Source organism: Haliotis cracherodii, unplaced genomic scaffold (assembly GCF_022045235.1).
Source record: "Haliotis cracherodii isolate W230 unplaced genomic scaffold, xgHalCrac1.p SCAF_2, whole genome shotgun sequence".
In the NCBI taxonomy this organism is placed as follows: Eukaryota; Metazoa; Mollusca; class Gastropoda; order Lepetellida; family Haliotidae; genus Haliotis; species Haliotis cracherodii.
Window position 1 is genome coordinate 34573535 of NW_027266275.1, and position 23324 is coordinate 34596858.

At 39.7% G+C, this 23324-nt stretch overlaps 1 protein-coding gene across 1 annotated transcript in view; it reads left to right on the plus strand.

Moving 5' to 3' along the window:
* The window catches only part of LOC139468020 (uncharacterized), a 145778-nt gene extending 123072 nt beyond the window's left edge, over window positions 1-22706 (plus strand). Inside the window, exons 66-69 of the mRNA XM_071249681.1 lie at window positions 2382-2478; window positions 3651-3840; window positions 15218-16126; window positions 16242-22706. Coding sequence (XP_071105782.1) covers window positions 2382-2478; window positions 3651-3840; window positions 15218-15325 — 395 coding nt within the window. The 3' untranslated portion in view covers window positions 15326-16126; window positions 16242-22706. The remainder of the gene's footprint in view (window positions 1-2381; window positions 2479-3650; window positions 3841-15217; window positions 16127-16241) is intronic.
* Window positions 22707-23324: the final 618 nt, after the last annotated feature.

The following is a 23324-nucleotide window of genomic DNA, read 5'->3' on the forward strand; positions in this document are numbered from 1 at the left end:
GGCACAACCAAGTATAGAGGGCACAACCAGGTGTTGAGGTCAGAACCAAGTATAGAGGGCACAACCAAGTATAGAGGGCACAACCAAGTATAGAGGTCAGAACCAAGTATAGAGGGCACAACCAAGTATAGAGGGCACAACCAAGTATAGAGGTCACAACCAAGTATAGAGGGCACAACCAAGTATAGAGGTCACAACCAAGTATAGAGGGCACAACCAAGTATAGAGGGCACAACCAGGTGTTGAGGTCAGAACCAAGTATAGAGGGCACAACCAAGTATAGAGGGCACAACCAAGTATAGAGGGCACAACCAAGTATAGAGGACACAACCAAGTATAGAGGTCACAACCAAGTATAGAGGTCACAACCAAGTATAGAGGACACAACCAAGTATAGAGGGCACAACCAAGTATAGAGGGCACAACCAAGTATAGAGGTCACAACCAAGTATAGAGGACACAACCATGTATAGAGGTCAGAACCAAGTATAGAGGTCACAACCAAGTATAGAGGTCACAACCATGTATAGAGGTCACAACCAAGTATAGAGGACACAACTAAGTATAGAGGGCACAACCATGTATAGAGGGCACAACCAAGTATAGAGGACACAACCAAGTATAGAGGTCACAACCAAGTATAGAGGTCACAACCAAGTATAGAGGGCACAAACATGTATAGAGGTCAGAACCAAGTATAGAGGACACAACCAAGTATAGAGGGCACAACCATGTATAGAGGACACAACCAAGTATAGAGGACACAACCAGGTGTTGAGGTCAGAACCAAGTATAGAGGACACAACCAAGTATAGAGGGCACAACCATGTATAGAGGGCACAACCATGTATAGAGGACACAACCAGGTGTTGAGGTCACAACCAAGTATAGAGGACACAACCAAGTATAGAGGGCACAACCATGTATAGAGGGCACAACCAAGTATAGAGGGCACAACCAAGTATAGAGGGCACAACCATGTATAGAGGTCAGAACCAAGTATAGAGGTCAGAACCAAGTATAGAGGGCACAACCAAGTATAGAGGGCACAACCATGTATAGAGGGCACAACCAAGTATAGAGGGCACAACCATGTATAGAGGGCACAACCATGTATAGAGGGCACAACCAAGTATAGAGGACACAACCAAGTATAGAGGGCACAACCATGTATAGAGGGCACAACCAAGTATAGAGGGCACAACCAAGTATAGAGGGCACAACCAAGTATAGAGGGCACAACCAAGTATAGAGGGCACAACCATGTATAGAGGACACAACCAGGTGTTGAGGTCACAACCAAGTATAGAGGACACAACCAAGTATAGAGGGCACAACCAAGTATAGAGGTCACAACCAGGTGTTGAGGTCAGAACCAAGTATAAAGGGCACAACCAGGTGTTGAGGTCAGAACCAAGTATAGAGGGCACAACGAAGTATAGAGGGCACAACCAAGTATAGAGGTCACAACCAAGTATAGAGGTCACAACCAAGTATAGAGGTCACAACCATGTATAGAGGGCACAACCAAGTATAGAGGACACAACCAAGTATAGAGGGCACAACCAAGTATAGAGGACACAACCAAGTATAGAGGACACAACCAAGTATAGAGGGCACAACCAAGTATAGAGGACACAACCAAGTATAGAGGTCACAACCAAGTATAGAGGACACAACCAAGTATAGAGGACACAACCAAGTATAGAGGGCACAACCATGTATAGAGGACACAACCAGGTGTTGAGGTCAGAACCAAGTATAGAGGACACAACCAAGTATAGAAGGCACAACCATGTATAGAGGACACAACCAGGTGTTGAGGTCACAACCAAGTATAGAGGACACAACCAAGTATAGAGGGCACAACCAAGTATAGAAGTCACAACCAGGTGTTGAGGTCAGAACCAAGTATAGAGGACACAACCAAGTATAGAGGACCCAACCAAGTGTTGAGGGCACAACAAACACACAAGCATCTTGGTTACAAACGGGACCTGGTGGCCAAGTCATCTAAGACGTCTGTGACCACGGTTTCGAATCCCAGATTAATCTTCCTGATTACGTTTCTCGGGTTGCCAGCACCATACCCATGCTCGTGGGCTTCACCACAGTGGTAAAGAGGAAATAGCTACATCACTTTGGTCTTTCCTTCCACATCAGCTGACATACCGTGATATGACTGAAATACTGTTCAATTGGCATTAAACCCAAATCACTCACTCACTCCTGGGGTAAAATATCTGTCTGCTGTGAAAGGCTGTGCTCTATATTTTGAGAAAGGCCACATATTCAATATTACCACTGTAAGACAACTGTCTAACTGTACCACTGTAAGACAACTGTCTAACTGTACTGACTGATTGCCTCCCTTGTTTCAGGTCTGTTGGGGCTGACCGACGCCATGATCGGGGGGATAGCTGGAGCCACAGTGGCACTGGTCCTTCTGCTGGTGGTGGTGGCTGTGTGCTTCTACAGGTACTTTATGGATAAAGTCTATATGGTAGAGAAGTCATTGTAGGGGAAAATGATTGGCCCGTTTGTCAGTTCTGAAGTTACAGGGACAGTATGTCGACCGTTCTGAAGCATTGTTTCTAAACAATAGCCGATAACACCAGAGCTTACTCAGCTTTGCTTGCCTAATTCCATAAGACAACACTGCAAGTGAAGGCGAAGGCATGTGACTCGACTTTTCTCTTGTTTGTTTAAACAGACTGGCCTAATGCAAGCCTTTCATCGTTCTTTACATATTGTCTTGCAGATAAAGATATATTACTACAACTAACAATATGGCATCATGACAAAATAGCTTTACACGTCAAATTTTCTCAAGGACTGTTAAGTTTATCTGAATGTATAGACTCATGAAAATGAATGGACTGTGTACGATGTGACAGTGTGACAGAGGTACTAGGCTGGACGCAAGGAACTCTGGGTAGGAGAGTAATTGGCGTGATATGACCGAGGTATATTTATGTTGTAATCACTATGGCTTTTAATCTAATCAAGCTGTCAATTAGTATTTTGTAACTCAACTGTACAGTTTTCTCTTCAATTTGCCTCTAATGAAAAGACATGACTGAAGCAAGTTTACATTGCGCAGCACTTGCGTTGTCGGCTTCACGGCCTCACGGTGCGTAGAATTTATGGCATGTGACATCACACATGGAAATTATTTTATGCATAATTTGAACACACAGAACCTTCGACGCACTGTCCCAAAAAACAGTCTAAGAATCTAATAAGAATGCTTCAGTTGGAATTGGGATTTTCTGTACATGGATTTAATTACATACATTTATGATTTAATCACTTTAGGGTCATGGGTTGACCAATGGGGTAAGGTTCACTTTTTACGATGATGAGTTGTGTCCCTTAGCCTTACCAGGATCTCTTGGTCATGGTTCAAATACCAGATTTGCCCAAACTATGATCCTTGGCCTGTTTTCACCATAGGTGAGATTGTAGGGTGGCCCAGTAGCCACTGCACTGTAATCGGCTGTGCAGATCCGGTTAGATCAGGTTGCTGAACACCGATTCTAACCCTGGTCTTCACGGGGGTCAGGCATAAAGCTGATAAGATGTGATGGACACAGTGGCCTTGAACCTAACTCACTCCTTCACTCCTCTCTCCATTACCTTGGTTGCAGGTCACGCCGTGGTGGCAAGGAGTTGGTCAATGACCGCATCTACCGAGACACCAAACCTCCTGTAGCCTTCCAGAACAATGCTTACGAGTCTCTTGACCGAACACCATCGTCAATGCTGAGGCTTGAGTCCAGCTCCAACTCCTCGGACGCGCAGCCTTGGAAGAGAAGCGTGTTCTCCAACCCCGATGAGGTAGACTCCCAAGTAATTTTCTCATCTCACTTGTGAATGCCTGTGACACCTGACCACCTGCCTGCCTGACACCTGCAAGACACCTGCCTCACCTAACACCGTCTTTCTTGACCATTAACTGTACCATGTAACCCCACGCTGTCAGACACTGCACTTACCTTTGCACTAACACTGTACTGTGAATCATGTGAATCTAGAGAATCTTGATAATCTAGAGATTCTTATGAATCAAGAGAATCTTGTGAATCTAGAGAATCTTGAGAATCAAGAAAATTTCATGAATCTAGAGAATCTTGTGAATCTAGAGAATCTTGTGAATCAAGAGATTCATGTGAATCTAGAGAATGATATACAGTGATCCCTCGCTATTGTGCTCTTCGATAAAGCGCTACCTCGGTTACTACGCTCGGTAACGCATGGCTCCCAAAATTTATGTACACTTTTAATACAGTTACTGAGAGTTTTACACAGACATAATTATATTGTTGTTCGTTGTTCATTTGCACATAACGCTTCTAATTGCATAATCAACCGTTTATCGCTGAATGGAGTTCTAATAATCTGTTTGAAAACATCCGCGGCAAGTCCCGGAAATATGATTGTTCAACTAGTTAACTTTTCACACTATACATCCTTTGATCTTAGAAGCGCATGCATGTAATAAAAGAGAACCACAAGCGAAGTTTATATTCTTAATTAGTGGGCAATCCAATTTGAGACGACACTGTCACACACATGTAGTTGCTGTCACAACACGGCGGTCATTCATTTCGTAATCGCGCTTTCGTAACATCGGCTGGGTTTTTTCCGTAGTTATAACAAGCGATTTTATTGGATTAAAATTTGTTTCTAATGACGCTTTCTTGCCGAAATCTGCTACAAGCTTCGTGATTGGTCAATTTTGAGCACGTGACCTCAGGCAGCCAATCAAATTATAGCTGTGATACCAAGCTCGTGTTTGATAAATTTCAGAAGTTGGCGAAAGATTTTTTGTTAAATCGTGTTATTCTGAACGTTTTAAGCAGGAAATCACGATATATATTAAAAATATGCAACTTCATGAATGTATCGTGCTAGGTTACGAGCTGTGACAAAGATTTTTCATGCACATATTTTTGAATTAAACGTTGTGTCCGAGCCGAGAATTCAAGGCGACGAAAGCCGAGATGTCATTTGACTTAACATAACACGCGATCGCACGAAACGATGGAAATAATAACTTAGATGTAAGTTTGATTACTTTTAGATATATTTTTGTTGATTTTATTTATCACTTTGTATAATATATTTAAAGATTTGCTTAAAACGTCTTTATTTTGCTCGTTGACATGTTCGATGCGGACCCGTTGTCGAAACGTGTGCCCGAGAATTTTATTTTCAATAACATCGTGGGAAATAGTGAATATTTTTTTAATTTATAGATAAAAAATGATAAATTGAAATGGAATACGTATTTCAGACATTGTGAAATGTGACAGATTTAATAAATGAATGATATTACAGGTAGAACTAGGTCCATAAAAATATATACTATTTTGACGTGACGTGAGATAAACACATATTGATGATTTGAGATTTGCCGAGCGCGCTCCCCCGCTTCGGCCTCGGTTAAACGGCTCATCGTCTATAACGCCCACCAAATATTTGGACCCCATTGGTAGCGCTGTAGCGAGGGACCACTGTAAATCTAGAAAATCATATGAATCTAGAGGATCTTGTGAATATTGAGAATCTTGTGAATCTGGAGAATGATATAAATCTTGCGAATCTAGAGAATCATGTGAATCTAGAGTATCATGAATCTAGAGAATCATATGAATCTTGTGAATCTAGAGAACCATGTGAATTAGTGTAGACTGCACTTCATTGTAAACTCTAATTACTTTGCACCTTGAATCAGATGATGCTATCAGACATTTATTTACTACAATTTTCAAGTCTAGATGTTTTATTGCTTTCAATAAATATCTTTCATCTGTCGGCTCGTTGTATTTGCAACATACCAGTGTCTTTCTTCAACAACTTTAAAATTACTTAGCTGAGTTGATGAGCCAAACTGTTATTGACATATCACAACTGTCATATTTGACAATTCTTTTACAATTTATTCATAAGCATATGCAATCTGCAGCAAGAAAATAATTAGACTTTTAGAATTATGCTTCTCATTTGATAACCCTGTCACCATGACAACAAAGTAATACCACTGATCCTAGCATGACAGTCTGTGATACGCTGAGATGTACCCAGAATGCATTGTGCCTGACCTACATCCCGTTTGTGAAATGAATGCACCATAGAAGTACTGTTATATTGATAGATGTGCTGAAGTTTTACAAGAAGATTTTCCATGATGTGACTACATATGTGTACTGACAATGCAGACATAACGAAACTGTCTGTGTTTGTCATGCCAACACCCTTTGGTATGCAGGATTCGGGGGGTATTTGGGGGGTATTCGGGACTCAGCACTGTGGTACACGGGATGCACATAAAATTGTATTTGGTATGCAGATTCAACATTTAAAAAGATATGTACATAAAAATGTACTTTATATTTTTTTATATATGTTTTCAGTAATTTAGCTTCTAATTGCACCCTTTTCTCAATGCTTTTTAGATTTGTGTTAAGTAGTATTCGGGACTCACGGGTGACCAATGAGACTCAATTTTAGATGGTAAAGATTCAGAGGAGGGTGGTGTTAGCATGCTCGTAACTGCAAGTGTAGCAAGGCGTGGAGTCCTCCCACAGATGACATCCTTACCTTGTCATGACGGGGTTAACCTCTTTGGTCATGTGGACAACACGTCTGACCTCGGATCAGATGGTCCGTGGTTCAGATCCCATCACAGGATTCAGAAATTTTATGGCCGCTACACAAGCATTAAGCTAGCAATAACAACATAACGTCAGGAGCGAGATTCAGCCCACCTGAAATCTCATCATGAACTGCAGCAGTAACAATCACTGCAATATCATCATGATCGTAGATCTATTAGACAGTATGCCATTCGTCTTTTGTATTCAATAATGTCTTTGGCCTGATTTTCTTGTATGGGAGTATGGAATCAATGTATATTTGTTTCTTTCACAAGCAAGAGAAGTGCCTTTAATATGTGATGTATGGTGCTAGAGGTGTCTGAATGATCAATATAAAATGGCCCACGATGACTTGATTTGATTCAAATGGCATACTTGTATACTACAATGATTACCTCAAATGTTTACAATATATAAATACTAACTTATGATAGATATTTGTTTTACCTTCCTAGTTAATTAAATGGTTAATTACATCATCAAGATTATGGAGTACTGTAGTTTCTCATTTCTTAATGATATATTTATATAAGCTATCACATTGATTTGCACATATCATGTTGTCAGGCCAGTATATAAGGCAAGGGTTCTTTACCTTTGCGTATCATAATCATTCTAAAAATAATATATTGTGTGCTTTATTGCTTCATATGGCAATTTTATTTACAAATAGAAAAAAAAAGACTTGAAATGATTTTTTAATTTTTTTTAGGTTTATGATTTTTTTAAATTTCTAAAATATAATATAAAAAATAATAAGAAGAAGAATATATAATAAATGCATATTTACATATGCGTGCTTCTTGTGCTTCATAGTTATTACTCTGGTCAATTGACACAGAGGATATTCTCAGCAACCCTACCTGTTTAGGTGCTAGAAGGTTTTGCATTTACATTACCATTTGCCGTTGGCTGATGTAATTGGGATCTCATGCCTAAATTATATAATGTTTTTAAAGATTTACAGTTGTGAGGGAAATAGTGTTTCAGTTTTCTAAAACTTTTGCTTTGTTTCTCTTGATTAACAGGCAGTGTCAGAATGCCTTGCCTAACTGTACAACCTCCTTGCACACCTATCCATAACCCTAGCATTACACCTGTTGTCACTAACAGTACATTTGGATGTTGATTGTTAGGCATATATGTACCATATTCAACGTGATAAGCGCCCCACTCTAATAAACGCCCACGGCAATATTTGCTAATATAATGGCTAGTGAACAATCCCCCTTCCGATTGGTCAATGTACACAAGATTTATTTATTCGCACTTATGTGTTATATGCACCCTTAATTATGGGCAATTAAATTGTGGAAAAATATATCTGTCGTTTATAAACATTTCAGGCTGTCACCATAAACCACGAAAATTATCTTTCAACTCTGTTTTTTTTCACCAAATAATATTCTAATAAGAACCCCCTATTTCTAATTTTGAGAGTGACCTGGGTGCTGATTATGTCAAATATGGTATTGGTTAGTGATTCTGTGTAAGCATGATTTAAGATATAGAAGTGAGTTGTGTCTAATGTCGCTGTGTACATAATTACGTCATGTCATGGCATGTCCGCTGAAGCAACTAGATAGGAAACTACCTCAGAAGTAAAACCAGAGATGTGCTGATCACCATGGAGCCAAGTGTGAATGAATATCGGATTTGAACCAGAGTATCCTGGTGCAAGTAAGGGAAGCAATTCTGCACAGCATATATCAGTGCCATAAGCTCATTCAAAATCTAGAAGTATTTGTTACAGGTGTCCAGTTTAACAAACAAATGTATGTGAGATGTAACACAGCCCTCTATACTTGATATTACTTTCCTATAAACTCATTATTTAAGCAGCGCAAAATAAAGTTACGAAAACAGGTATTGTATTGTGCATCTTGCCATATTGCATATATAGCGTATAGCATATATAGAGTATAGCATATATACATGTATGTATACACCGGTGATATAGTGCATTTGTACCAATTTTGCATGCTATTACTTTATTAGCATATTGTTTATTTCATTGATATTGTCACATGATTGATATTTTCTATCATCCTTGCACCATTGCTCACACACAAAGTTTGTAAAATAGATGATTTTGTGTACTTTACTTGTGACTGTTGATTGCTTGTATGATTCAGCAGTCTTGCTTCCTTGGGTGATGAGCACTGGTGTTTTTTGTACAAGCCGGTTTATTTGATTAACTGTCTCATTTATCCAAGAGTGCTGACACAGCAGGCAGTTAGGGATATATAGCATAGCAGGGAGGAATAAAGCCTATTTTTCACTATTGGTGGTTGTGTTGTTTGTGAATGGAGTTCCTATATTTCACATGATTCACAGGACAGTACTGCGTGAATATCGAAGATGATTATGTAAACAATGATTCGCTGTAGGGACAATGATCCCTGGATGAGTAGTTTACAGGAAAGCATCATCTATGAAGAGATGATTCAAAAAACACATGTCTATATTCTTTACCTTTACACATGATTCAAAATGGTAACTATGGTTCATGATAAATGATTAATAATAAAACAGTACTATCAACACATGATTCACAAACATTTATAACCGAATTCACAGATTTAACACAACAACATTCCAAATATATGATTCACAGTAACAAAATTATTCCAAATGCATAATTCACAATTATAAAAATATTCTATGACAGAACTTTCATCACTATTTTGCCTCCCACACCCTTTTGACAGATTTTCAAAGTCTCTGACATTGATGTTTTAATTCCCAACATACGATTTACATTTAAGACAGGATTCCTAATACCGTATTCGAAGTGATAAGCGCCTATGGCGATATTTGCTAATATATTGGCTAGTGAACAATTCCATTTCCTTCCGATTGATCAATGTAGACAAGACTTATTTATTCGTGTATAATACGCACTTGTGTTATATGCACCCTTATGGACAATTAAATTCTGGAAAAATATATCTGTTGTTTATAATACACACAGTCTTTTCTTTTGTATCATTTCAGGCTGTCAGCATGAACCATGAAATTAAGATCTTTCAACTCTGATTTTTTTTCAACAAAATTTTACTCTAATAAGAGCCCCCTATTTCTAATTTTGAGAGCGCCCTGGGTGCTTATTATGTCGAATACGGTACATCTTTTACAGCAAAACTTAGTATGATGACATCAGTAAAACGTGCAAGAACACATATAACATATTCTCATTCTCATATACAGCATTGTGTGCATCAAATAATTGAAAGAAGAGGAATTGGTACATGATGAAAGTTTAAAATTTGTTCATCGAAAAATTTTGTATTTAAGAGTGTCAACATAGTTAATAATTAAAAGTGACAAAAATCGATTTTCACAAGAAATCTCTACTAAATGTAGGTCATTGTATGATTCCAACTAAAGCGCAAAGAAGCACAATCAAATAGCGATGATACTAGGTGTTCATGAAAAGGTGAGCATATCCTGTCCCACAAGTGGCATCCATCACAAACACATGCAAAGCCACAGCATGAAATTTCTCATGTCTATTTCTTTAGTGGCACAGTTACTTGATGACAACCTTGCTGGCAAGACAGATTATATCAGTCAATATGTACATTACATAAAGACATATGCCCAAGTAAACTGCAGTTCTAATGATTTGCAAAACACAGTCCATGACTGTCATTTGCATAAATAAAAGTTACTATACACATTACAAACGTATACATGAGTTACATAACTACATTTTCCATGATTCAACAGCATTGCTTATAAATATATGTATAAGAGGGAATGAACCTTATGTGTGGGTCCCAGGATTGTATTTCTAAAATTGAATAATATTGACGCAAAAGAAAATCTGTTGCATTGTGAGAATATGTATTTGGCATCAGCATGACAGTGTCACCTTATGTAAAGGACAGTGGGTTCTTCAGTCGGGATCTATCTGAGGTATTTCTGTTATGATATGGATAGAATTGTACAATGGGCTCTCCTTTAAGCAGAGATTTCTTCTGATTATCAAATGTCACAACCATGATTCCCATCAAAACCATGATTCACATTGCTGCGTCAATGTCAAAACCATAATTACATTGCTGCGTCCATGTCAAAACCATGATTCACATTGCTGCATCCATGTCAAAACCATGATTCACACACCTGCATCCATGTCAAAACCATGATTCACATTGCTGCGTCCACGTCAAAACCATGATTCACACACCTACATCCACGTCAAAACCATGATTCACACACCTTCACCCACGTCAAAACCATGATTCACATTGCTGCATCCATGTCAAAACCATGATTCACATTGCTGCGTCCACGTCAAAACCATGATTCACACACCTACATCCACGTCAAAACCATGATTCACATTGGTGCGTCCACATCAAAACAATGATTCACACACCTGCACCCACGTCAAAACCATGATTCACACACCTGCATCCACGTCACAACCATGATTCACATTGCTGCATCCATGTTAAAACCATGATTCACACACCTACATCCACGTCAAAACCATGATTCACATTGCTGCATCCATGTCAAAACCATGATTCACATTGGTGCGTCCACGTCAAAACCATGATTCACACACCTACATCCACGTCAAAACCATGATTCACATTGCTGCGTCCACGTCAAAACCATGATTCACATTGCTGCATCCATGTCAAAACCATGATTCACATTTGTGCGTCCACGTCAAAACCATGATTCACACACCTACATCCACGTCAAAACCATGATTCACATTGCTGCGTCCACGTCAAAACCATGATTCACACACCTACATCCACGTCAAAACAATGATTCACATTGCTGCGTCCACATCACAACCATGATTCACACACCTACACCCACATCACAACCATGATTCACACACCTACATCAACGTCACAACCATGATTCACACACCTGCACCCACGTCACAACCATGATTCACTTAACTGGATCCATGTCAAAACCATAATTCACCCACCTGCACCCACGTCAAAAACATGATTCACACACCTGCATCTACGTCAAAACCATAATTCACACACCTGCACACACGTCAAAATCATGATTCACACACCTGCACCCACGTCACAACCATGATTCACACACCTGCACCCACGTCAAAAACATGATTCACACACCTGCATCCACGTCAAAACCATAATTCACACACCTGCACCCACGTCAAAACCATGATTCACGCACCTGTATCCACGTCACAACCATGATTCACACACCTACATCCACGTCACAACCATGATTCACATTGCTGCGTCCACGTCAAAACCATGATTCACACACCTACATCCACGTCACAACCATGATTCACATTGCTGCATCCACGTCACAACCATGATTCACACACCTGCACCCACGTCAAAAACATGATTCACACACCTGCACCCACGTCAAAAACATGATTCACACACTTGCATCCACGTCACAACTATAATTCACACACCTGCATCCATGTCAAAAACATGATTCACACACCTGAATCCATGTCAAAAACATGATTCACACACCTGCACCCATGTCAAAAACATGATTCACACACCTGAATCCATGTCAAAAACATGATTCACACACCTGCATCCATGTCAAAAACATGATTCACACACCTGAATCCATGTCAAAACCATGATTCACACACCTGCACCCATGTCACAACCATGATTCACAGACTTGCACCCACGTCATAACCATGATTCACATTGCTGCATCTGTGTCAAAACCATGATTCACATTGCTGAATCCACGTCACAACCATGATTCACACACCTGCACCCACGTCAAAAACATGATTCACACACCTGCATCCACGTCAAAACCATGATTCACACACCTGCACCCACGTCAAAAACATGATTCACACACCTGCATCCACGTCAAAACCATAATTCACACACCTGCACCCACTTCAAAACCATGATTCACACACCTGCATCCACGCCACAACCATGATTCACACACCTACATCCACGTCACAACCATGATTCACATTGCTGCGTCCACGTCAAAACCATGATTCACACACCTACATCCACGTCACAACCATGATTCACATTGCTGCATCCACGTCACAACCATGATTCACACACCTGCACCCACGTCAAAAACATGATTCACACACCTGCACCCACGTCAAAAACATGATTCACACACTTGCATCCACGTCACAACTATGATTCACACACCTGCATCCATGTCAAAAACATGATTCACACACCTGAATCCATGTCAAAAACATGATTCACACACCTGCACCCATGTCAAAAACATGATTCACACACCTGAATCCATGTCAAAAACATGATTCACACACCTGCATCCATGTCAAAAACATGATTCACACACCTGAATCCATGTCAAAACCATGATTCACACACCTGCACCCATGTCACAACCATGATTCACACACTTGCACCCACGTCATAACCATGATTCACATTGCTGCATCTGTGTCAAAACCATGATTCACATTGCTGAATCCACGTCACAACCATGATTCACACACCTGCACCCACGTCAAAACCATGATTCACACACCTGCATCCACGTCACAACCATGATTCACACACCTGCATCCATGTCAAAACCATGATTCACATTGCTGCATCCACGTCAAAACCATGATTCACACACCTGCATCCACGTCACAACCATCATTCACACACCTGTATCCATGTCAAAACCATGATTCACATTGCTGCATACACGTCACAACCATGATTCACACACCTGCATCTGTGTCAAAACCATGATTCACACACTTGCATCCACGTCAAAACCATGATTCACACACCTGCATCCACGTCACAACCATGATTCACACACTTCCATCCACGTCACAACCATAATTCACACACCTGCATCCACGTCACAACCATGATTCACACACCTGCATCCACGTCACAACCATGATTCACACACATGCATCCAAGTCACAACCATGAATCACATACCTGCACCTACGTCACAACCATGATTCACACACATGCATCTGTGTCAAAACCATGATTCACACACCTGCATCCACACATCACAAACATGATTCACACACCTGCACCTACGTCACAGCCATGATTCACACACCTGCATCCACGTCACAACCATGATTCACATACCTGCACCCACGTCACAACCATGATTCACACACCTACATCCATGTCACAACCATGATTCACACACCTGCATCCACGTCACAACCATGATTCACACATCTGCATCCACGTCACAACCATGATTCACACATCTGCATCCACGTCACAACCATGATTCACACACCTGCACCCATGTAACAACCATGATTCACACATCTGCATCCACGTCACAACCATGATTCACACACCTGCATCCACGTCACAACCATTATTCACAAATTAGCATACCCATGTGAAATGTATCATACACATGATTGACACAATCTTATATATTACGGAATGATTGACACGATCTTATATATCACGGAATGATTGTTATTATCTTTCATATCAGTGATTGACATGTAGTTACACACACCCTTTTTCTCACGGAATAATATAAATTAACGATTCATAGAAGAGTGTTTAACACATATCAACATGATGAACATGACATCATGATTGTTAAAACAAAATATTAAAGACAATTCCCAAGACTACATATCCTATATATGGCAAGTGCACAAAACATTGGTATGAACATACATTGTAAGATGTCATATTTTTGTTTCACTTATGGCCGTGACAGATAACTATAGTCATATGAAAAATGCAGGTGTTTCTTAACTTCTTTTGAGTAGTATATAAAATGTAATATACCAGAATATAACTGTTAAACAAAATGTTGCTGTTGTCATTATACCTGAAATAAACTATGTATCAAGAGTGGTGACATACCGGATATAACATGCATACAAATATAACATTGCGATCATACTTGGAACAATGTAGCATAAGTAACAGGATTGTCCATGGTGTTATTGATCAAAGATAATTAATAACCATGCATATTTGAAGACGGTGTATAAACAGTAAAGTAGAATATTAATACGTGTCATTTATCTCATATACTTATGTATTCTAGGAGAGGTGAACGTATTATTCATCACTACTGCCATACATATTCTATGTTCCAGGTGGGATGGTATTTGCTTCATTTTATTTAGGGTTATATCCTGTACGTTGGCCCATAAGGGACATGGAGTCTGTTTTTCCATATTTTGATATTTCACTTACTTTTGTCGTTACCTTTTGCAAATTAACACGATTTGTCTTACAAATATGTGATAAATCATGTGTAAAGAAGATATTGAATCTCTGAAAAGTGAAACGAAAATATCAAAAACTAAAATGAAACTGTCAAAAAACAAAAACGAAAATGTCAAAATCTAAAATGAAAATGTCAAAAACAAAAGCGAAAATGTCAAAAACTAAAATGAAGATACAGAAAACTATTTCCACCGCGGTGATAATATTTCCCCGTCAACTATTCTTCGTCTTCAATCTGAGCTAATTTCCCCGTCAACATGCGCGTTGACAGAACTCTGGGTAGGAGAGTGAACACTGCTGAGGTTATGGTCTGTGTTTCAGGACGAGTATGATGCTGACTGGGAGGACCCCCTCGAGCTGGAGATCATGCTGGAGGACTTCCAACCCCGCCAGAGGACGCCCTCCACCAGCATGGACTCCTACTTCTGATGGACAGCCATGTTGTAGTGTTGTTAGTTACTGGCGTCCACCTGGAACCCCACAACCAAGAGGACGCCCTCCACCAGCATGGACTCCTACTTCTGATGGACAGCCATGTTGTAGTGTTGTTAGTCACTGGCATCCACCTGGAACCCCACAACCAAGAGGATGCCTACCACCCACAGCTCGGGGCTGTCGTCTTTCAGAACCTGCCAGTCTCATCGTGTGATGAATCTCAGCCCTGATCCCAGACCAGTCCTCCTGACTCAGATTACAACTACAAAATGTCACTCCCTTAATAATGTGTTGCACTGAAACAGTAAAGAGGAACTTTGTTTGTCTAAGATGTTACACCTTCATGAAGACGAACACTGATGTAGCATCCAGTTCATCCACTCAGGGTTGAAGGTGATTTGCGACACAATGACCAAGGGTAATGATGTGTCACTTGCGTGTAACAGTATCTTCTAAAAGCCTTCATGAAGACCTTTGAAACTTTCTTAGCCAGAGTCCGGTTCCTGGTTCATATATGTGCCACAGATTATCTCATGGTTTCTCCATAAAGACTGAAAATATTCAGCATCCTGTTTCCAATGGATAAATCATCAATCGGTCTCCAGTCTTCTATACACATTCTAGCTGGAGAGGACTATTGCCTGCTGTTCTCTCACTCGACTTTGATGGTCAACATATTTTATCCAAACGTGAAAAGATATTTTCAAGAATTATTTCCGCCAAATCAAATATCAGGAATATGTGTTGGAGTATATACTATATATTCACCATAACAAACTGCGCAATGATTAGAAGGTGAGTGTTTATTTTTCCATCAGTCTGCCAATATAATGTAATCTGTAAAATTAATTCAAATAACTGATTCATTGTCATATAATTATCATTGATTTCAACCATTTATTTTCCACAGTAGTTGGCGGCGTGTCCCACATGATTTGAGAAGTCGATTTGAGTCCGGCATTGACCAATGGCTAGTATGCTCTTGGCGTGATTGCTAGTTCCACCACCCTACAACAACCAGCACGCCCGGCGCCTCATTAATGTATATGTATATATATACCACTGTTGTATGATACGAGTGCCAAAGCTTCTTTCACCAAGAATCTTCCTTCTTGTAGTCTATGAAGTACACCGGTCATGATTGTTATCTCTTTGAACCCTAAATGTAGTGACCACTTTTTTTCCAATTTACTTTTTATTTCCATCAATTCCATTTGTTTTTGTAAACCAAAAATGCCTAAATTGCATCAAATCAAAGAATGTTGTTAAGAGACAGTTAAATGTTTGATAGCGACGACTGCATGTTTTGCAGAAACAAAATCAGAAAGGATTTTAAGTGCCAAACACATATGCCAATGTGCTGAACTACTGCTGGATACTCTATTGAGGACCCCAGTGCTGATTAGTGACATGTTATACCACCTTACGGGGTTTATTGTGACTTGGTTTGCCTTGGTGCCCGACGGCTGTGTTTGGGACATGCTCCTGGCGAATATACAACCTTCTACTATGATGACATTCATAACAGAGTGGGAAATGTGCCTTGAGCTAATGACAGACATCCTGCCAAAGGAATGACACGTTTGCTTACAGCAGATTCTACAAATGCATAAGTATGGAAATATGTATATTAGTGGTGTGTTCATATTCCGTAAACAATTCTCCAAACCACACAAAGTCATATGGTTTTCGAACATATCTGGGCACTTATTTGTACATAATTATCGTGCACATGTGCTCAAGAAACATACTGTCTTCTAACCAACTGCTCATATTATGCCAGCTGCTGAAGTGGTGGCGAATGTAAATTCTTGTATTTCACGTTGTTTTCACGGTGATTTTGTTTTGTATGTTTGTTGATTTACGCCGCACTCAGCAATAGCTATATGACGGCGGTCTGTAAATAATCGAGTCTGGACCAGACAATCCAGTGATTGAAATCATGAGCATCGATCCACGCAATTGGGATTCGATGACATGCATCAACCAAGTCAGCGAGCCTGACCACTCGATCCCGTTAGTCGCCCCTTACGACAAGCACAGTAGCTTTTTACGGCGAGCATGGGTTGCTGAAGACCTATTCTACCCCGGATCTTCACGGGTCTTTTCACGTTGATAGTTGTGTTCATCTGCTCCGTATGGATGTTTATGTATCAAGCACATATCTATATACCTACTCAAGTGCCATTATACATGTATCTGTATTCATTGTTATGTGTGTCAACACATTGTGTCATGTGTCGGTGTGTTAGCAGGTGTTCATTGAAGATTGGGGCTGGGGATTAGTATGTGCATATAAATATCGTTACCATGAAGTGTATCCACTAACCATGAAGTGTATCCACTAATAATGTTCATACCTGAAAGTAAAGGGACTATTCTCCACGTTTTGTGCCAATGTCCAATATAGTCTATATAGTAATCAGTGCCATGTGTGAGACACTAGGTGTTTAATGTGTACGGTATCAACTGCTTGATTGATATGCATAAAATACTAAGAGCTAGCAGATTGGGATTTAAATGACTTGAAACATCGTGCATGGTAGCCAATGTGCCCCAGCTTAAAGTTGGGCGATTAAGAGGGATGTAGTTATTTCGGGCCATTTAAGCATAGTTAATACCATGTCTAAGGAGAAATATGGGATGGTACAGTGGTTTGCTTGGTATGATGGGAACTCCGGGTCGACCTGATGTTGTCCTACAAATCGAAGCTCATTTAGAGTGTTGATTTTCGCCTCAACCATTGTCAGCAATTACCTGGACTCTGCTGTTGTAGACCGTGCCTTCAGTACATAACGTTCGCCACTTGAATAAAAATTGCAATTGGGTGTGAAATTCGTAACATATCGAACGTGTTTGTCAATCATCTGTCATCATATTTCTACATTTTCAAGGATACATATTGTAAATACTGTCCATATATGATTCGACTCAGGTTAGTGCAGTGAATAGAGCCATTTCCATTAAAGCGTTGTCAGTAACATGTGACTCAGGGTATTCTAGCTTCTCATCAGCCAGTACAACTGTAAATTCTCAGAGAGGACTAGCTTACTTTTTATCGGCACATCTATTTTATCATCGTCTCCATATGGCCTGTTCTTAAGGCCACAAAAACATGTATTTCATTTATAGTATTTTTTCACAAGTGTATTGATTTTCAGTTTCAGTGCAAGTTCGATATACAATTTTAATGTTTATGCATTATTTTTTCAATTGGGTATCGATGAACTTAAACACTTGAGTCTGAATTTATTTTCAAAATTAAGGTAACGGGTTGTCATATGTCACAATTACACATCCATTTTGGGTAGTGTAGAGAGTGAGTTGGGTAACGAAACAGAATTCAATCTGTCATTTCTTACATAGTGTTAAACGTTTTGTAAATAAATTTACTCTTATTTTATTTCTCAGTCAAGCAAACATGTTTATTACAAGTACATTAAAAGTTGACAAGTGTCAGCCTATTATGACCTCATCACATAGAGGTTGTATTACTATTACCGATTTATGCCAATAAATATGTCCTTGAAGAAAATTAATTCAATTTTAGTTTTCTCAAGCAAATTACTTTATTTATGCATTTGACAATCCTTTTTAGATATCACATTTTGAGTACGTTTATCACAGAATAATGAATAATTGAATGTACATAAAGTTTTTAAATGTTCCTAGCCTTTGTTTCCATATTACCCAATTACCATAATACTTTGTTTACTTGTATAGTATTATTGTATAATATTGTCATAAATGCCATAATGCAACATGTTTGTGCAAGTGTGCAATACATGCTAGACGTGTGATCATATGCGGATACATGTATGCTTGTGTGCCCTGTGTTTTCTAGTCCATGTCAAGGTGCCATAATATTGTACATAGTTTGTCCAATGAGCGTCGATACCGGTATGTGTATATAGTTATTGATATATTTAATATATTCAGTGATCATACGAGCAGATTGTACAGTGTACATTTAGCGTAGTGTAGTATACGTAGCTAGACATTCCTTCACTGCCGTCAACGTCTGGGCGTGTTTACTGGGGAAAGTTAATAAGGATAAATACGCTTTTTCGTGGTGTGTGAATAACTGTGATTGCATGTCGAACCGTTTTATTAGCTCACTGGAGGCAATATTTTTATTCTTTTTTTGTTCTGCAATAGAATCATTTATTTTAATTCTATTGGGGGTATGTATGCTAACTATAATTTGATATGTTCATGTTGATCTGTCGAGATGTTCTTGTAGATACACGAAAATCAGCACCCCAAATCTTGAACTGAGGGACTTGTAATTTATAATAGGGGCGGACGGTGAGATTAGGGATTTTGGGACTGGTCATTTAATATAACGAGAGGGGTGTGTCATGAAAAACTAATATACATGTACAGGGGTGGATGTGAAAAATTGTTTCATAAAATTGAGGGAGGGCAACAAGATATGGTAAGACAAATTCCACCTGGCAAACAGGCTATTTCACTCGTCGGTGACGATTTACGGCTTGTATGCATGGTTAGCATGAGAATGTAGTAATTGGAAATCAGATGTGAATTTTTAAACCCAAGGATCCACGCCCGTATTTCTCTTTGTTTATTCAGTTTTGATTATTTTGTTTTGTTGAATGGTTCTTGTAGTCCATCACTGTATATAGATATGTTAATATATGTTAGCATACCATGTACATATTGTAAACATATAGCAACGAGAGCTGAATGTGTGAGAGTTATCGCCCCTGACAGTATTTCCACGATGGTGCAATCGCACCGACAAACACCATGTCTGGTGTGTTTTATACCATGGTTGTTATGGAAACATGTAGTTGTGAAACAGAAGGTAACTTGTCTCCAGTAATTGCAGTATGTTTTTAAAATAGCTCAAATTTATCTGAAGGTTAACCACAAATGGACATATGTTGCAAAAAGGTCTTTGAAAGGCATTTAGAAATGATACACATGAGGAAGAGTGAGTGAGTGAGTGAGTGAGTGAGTTTTACGCCGCTTTTAGCAATATTCCAGCAATATCACGGCGGGGGACACCAGAACTGCACATGAGGAAGAAAATTTATGGATGTCAACTTCTTTATTATGAGGAACACAGCGTTTCGGAGTACATGCTTACTCCTTCATCCATAAAAAAAGTTGGCATCAATAAATACTCTTCCTTATATGTTGCAAAGTAAATATACAGTTTCATACAAAAGGCTACCGGAATTTGCCGACTAAATTAATCACGTGATAATTGCTATTTCGATCCTTGACCTCTGCCAAAGGATTCATTGAAACGTGCAAACTTGTCTTTGAACATAACTGATTCTTGATTTTATTTGTTCCCACGTGGTCCGTTTCTATGACCTGTGTTATATCAATTATAACAATACAGAAGGACATTGTATCCGATTGTTTCACGGTCTTATCACTGAAATACTGTTCAAAGCAGCATCAAACTCAACCAACTCACTCACTCTATACCATTGGTATGATTGTGTGTCATGACGTGCACTGACCAGGAAACAGAACAGTCTGTATTTCACACGTTTAGGGCAATCAGCAGAGATGAACTACGAAAAGAAAGCTCAGTCACGTCCATGTTAAACTCCGTTAGAACTCCATAATCAGATTATGAAAATATCCCTTGATTCGTCAACATTGAGTCTGTCTAATCCGCGATTACCAAGTCTGTCAAATCTCCATTCTATCAAGATGAATAATCTGGACCGATTCGGCACTATAGCATAAACATAGACGTAATATCGAACAACATCCACGAGTGTGGGAATTCCTGTGGAAGGTTTCTAATCAGAGGGATGGGCACATATCGCTTTCACTTTTGAAACGGACCAAAGGTAGCGAATGGTCCAGAGTATTTATCACACGAGAATGGGAATATAACATACATGGATATCATAGATGAGTTCTCTGCACCCAGCCAGTTGTTGGAGACAAGGTACAACCTGCTAGGAATCACACAGTAGAGACATTCCACTAGCATAAACTACTGCCCAATGACCTAGGTAGATACGTTCTCAAAGCACTGACTTGTATCATGCGCTCCTGTTGCTTGTCTGATGTAGATGTTTCAAGGCATACTCAGCATACCCCAGTATCCCGACAGTCAGGTAGATTTAGCTATGCTACTCAAAAGACGTTAAGGGTCATCCGATTCTTTAATTTTACAAAAGTTAATCTGCCATGGCATGACAGATAAACTTTATGAATCTGAAAGAATAGGATGGTCCTTAAGTTCTTTTGAGTAGTATATATGGTTTTCTCTGCCCAATTCGAATTAGATTTTAAGGACAGGCTTCTGTGTCTCTGATGAATGGGGACAGTCGTCTAAGGCGGCGCCAGAAATCTGCGATCCTGAGTTCGATTTCCAGACTCCCTGATTATGTTTCTAGGTTTGTCAGCACCATACCCGAAATCTTGGGTTCAACAAAGTGGTAAACGTCTGCATCTGTAGACCTGCATCACTTCGGCATCACATCACTTCGGCTTTCCTCCCACAGCAAGCTGAGACGCCGTGATATAACTGGAAAACTCTTCAAAGCGGCGTAAAACCCGACACACTCACTCACTCTTCTTGCTCCTGCATTAACTGGGCTAACAACTTTTGGACATCGATAATCATGCATGTACCAACAAAGTAATTTAGCCTGCGAGTTTTGCCGTAGATTTTACAGACATACAATAATTGTTAACTGGATATACTGAAAAGTATTGTGTTGTTTGTCTCCTCAATTTAGAGAATATATAATGTATTTAAGAAAATATACGCTGGCTCAAGAAACCCCCTCCTCTCCCGAATATTATAATGTTGTTCCACAATAGCGTTGACTGGGCCAATGTCCTACAGAACAGTCCAGAAACTCCGCTGCATCACAGGACCAATGTTGTTTTTTGAATAAATGAGTGAGTGAGTGAGTTGGGTTTAACGCCGCTTTTAACTGTATTCCAGTTATATCGCGGCGTGTCAGCTTAATGTGGGAGGAAAGCCCGAAGTGATGCAGGTCTCAGACGTTTACCACTTCGGTGAAACCCACGAGCAAGGGTATGGTGCTAACAACCTAGAAACATAATCGGGGCGAACCGTGATTCGAACCCACAATCATAGGTTTCTGGCGTGCCCAAGGGACGCAACTCTGCACAGCGAATCGCGGCGCCTTAGACGACTGGGCCACCCGTGCCCCCTTTTAAGTAAATGACGTTTAGAAACGCATATATGATATATTTACATGTAAAGGTTATATTTTACAGGATAGGGTTTTGTAGTCTCATTCTGCGACATGTTAACATTTGAGCGATTATATAAGTCAATCCTTGAGAACGTTTCTGTAAACTGATGACATTTTATACTCGAGAAAAATAAAACATATAAATCTGACCAGTGTTGTGTTGTCTCTGAGAAGACACGACGCACGACGTGGGGGCGGGTTGTTATCGTCCGTTTATATTACACAAGGAGACACAAGTCAACTTCTCGTTCAGTATACGATATTATAACTTATTGTTGCAGAAAATGAGTAAGCGAATGTTATTTTACGCTACAGCGGTCAGTAATCGAGTCTGGACCAGGAACATCAGTGATTGAAATCATGAACAACGGCATAAGCTGTTCGGTGTCGGTGTCGGTGTCGGTGAGGTGAGGTGAGGTGAGGTGAGGTGGGGTGGAGTGAGGTGGGATGAGGTGAGGTGACAGTTTTACATACATGACATTCATCATGAAACACTCAATATCCATCAAGGTATAGATAGTGATAGAGACAGTGAACATGTGCTGGAAAGTGTCCGAATTCATGATGGCCATATCCGAATTCATGACGGCCATATCCAGGCAAAAACATGAAATGTAACACCGACGTTGCTGTGTCAATTGGAAGAGCCGCCCGTGTCATGTGCCCTAGGCTAATACGTAAAATGTAAACACCGACGTTGCTGTGTCAATTGGAAGAGCCGCCCGTGTCATGTGCCCTAGGCAAAAACATGAAATGTAACACCGACG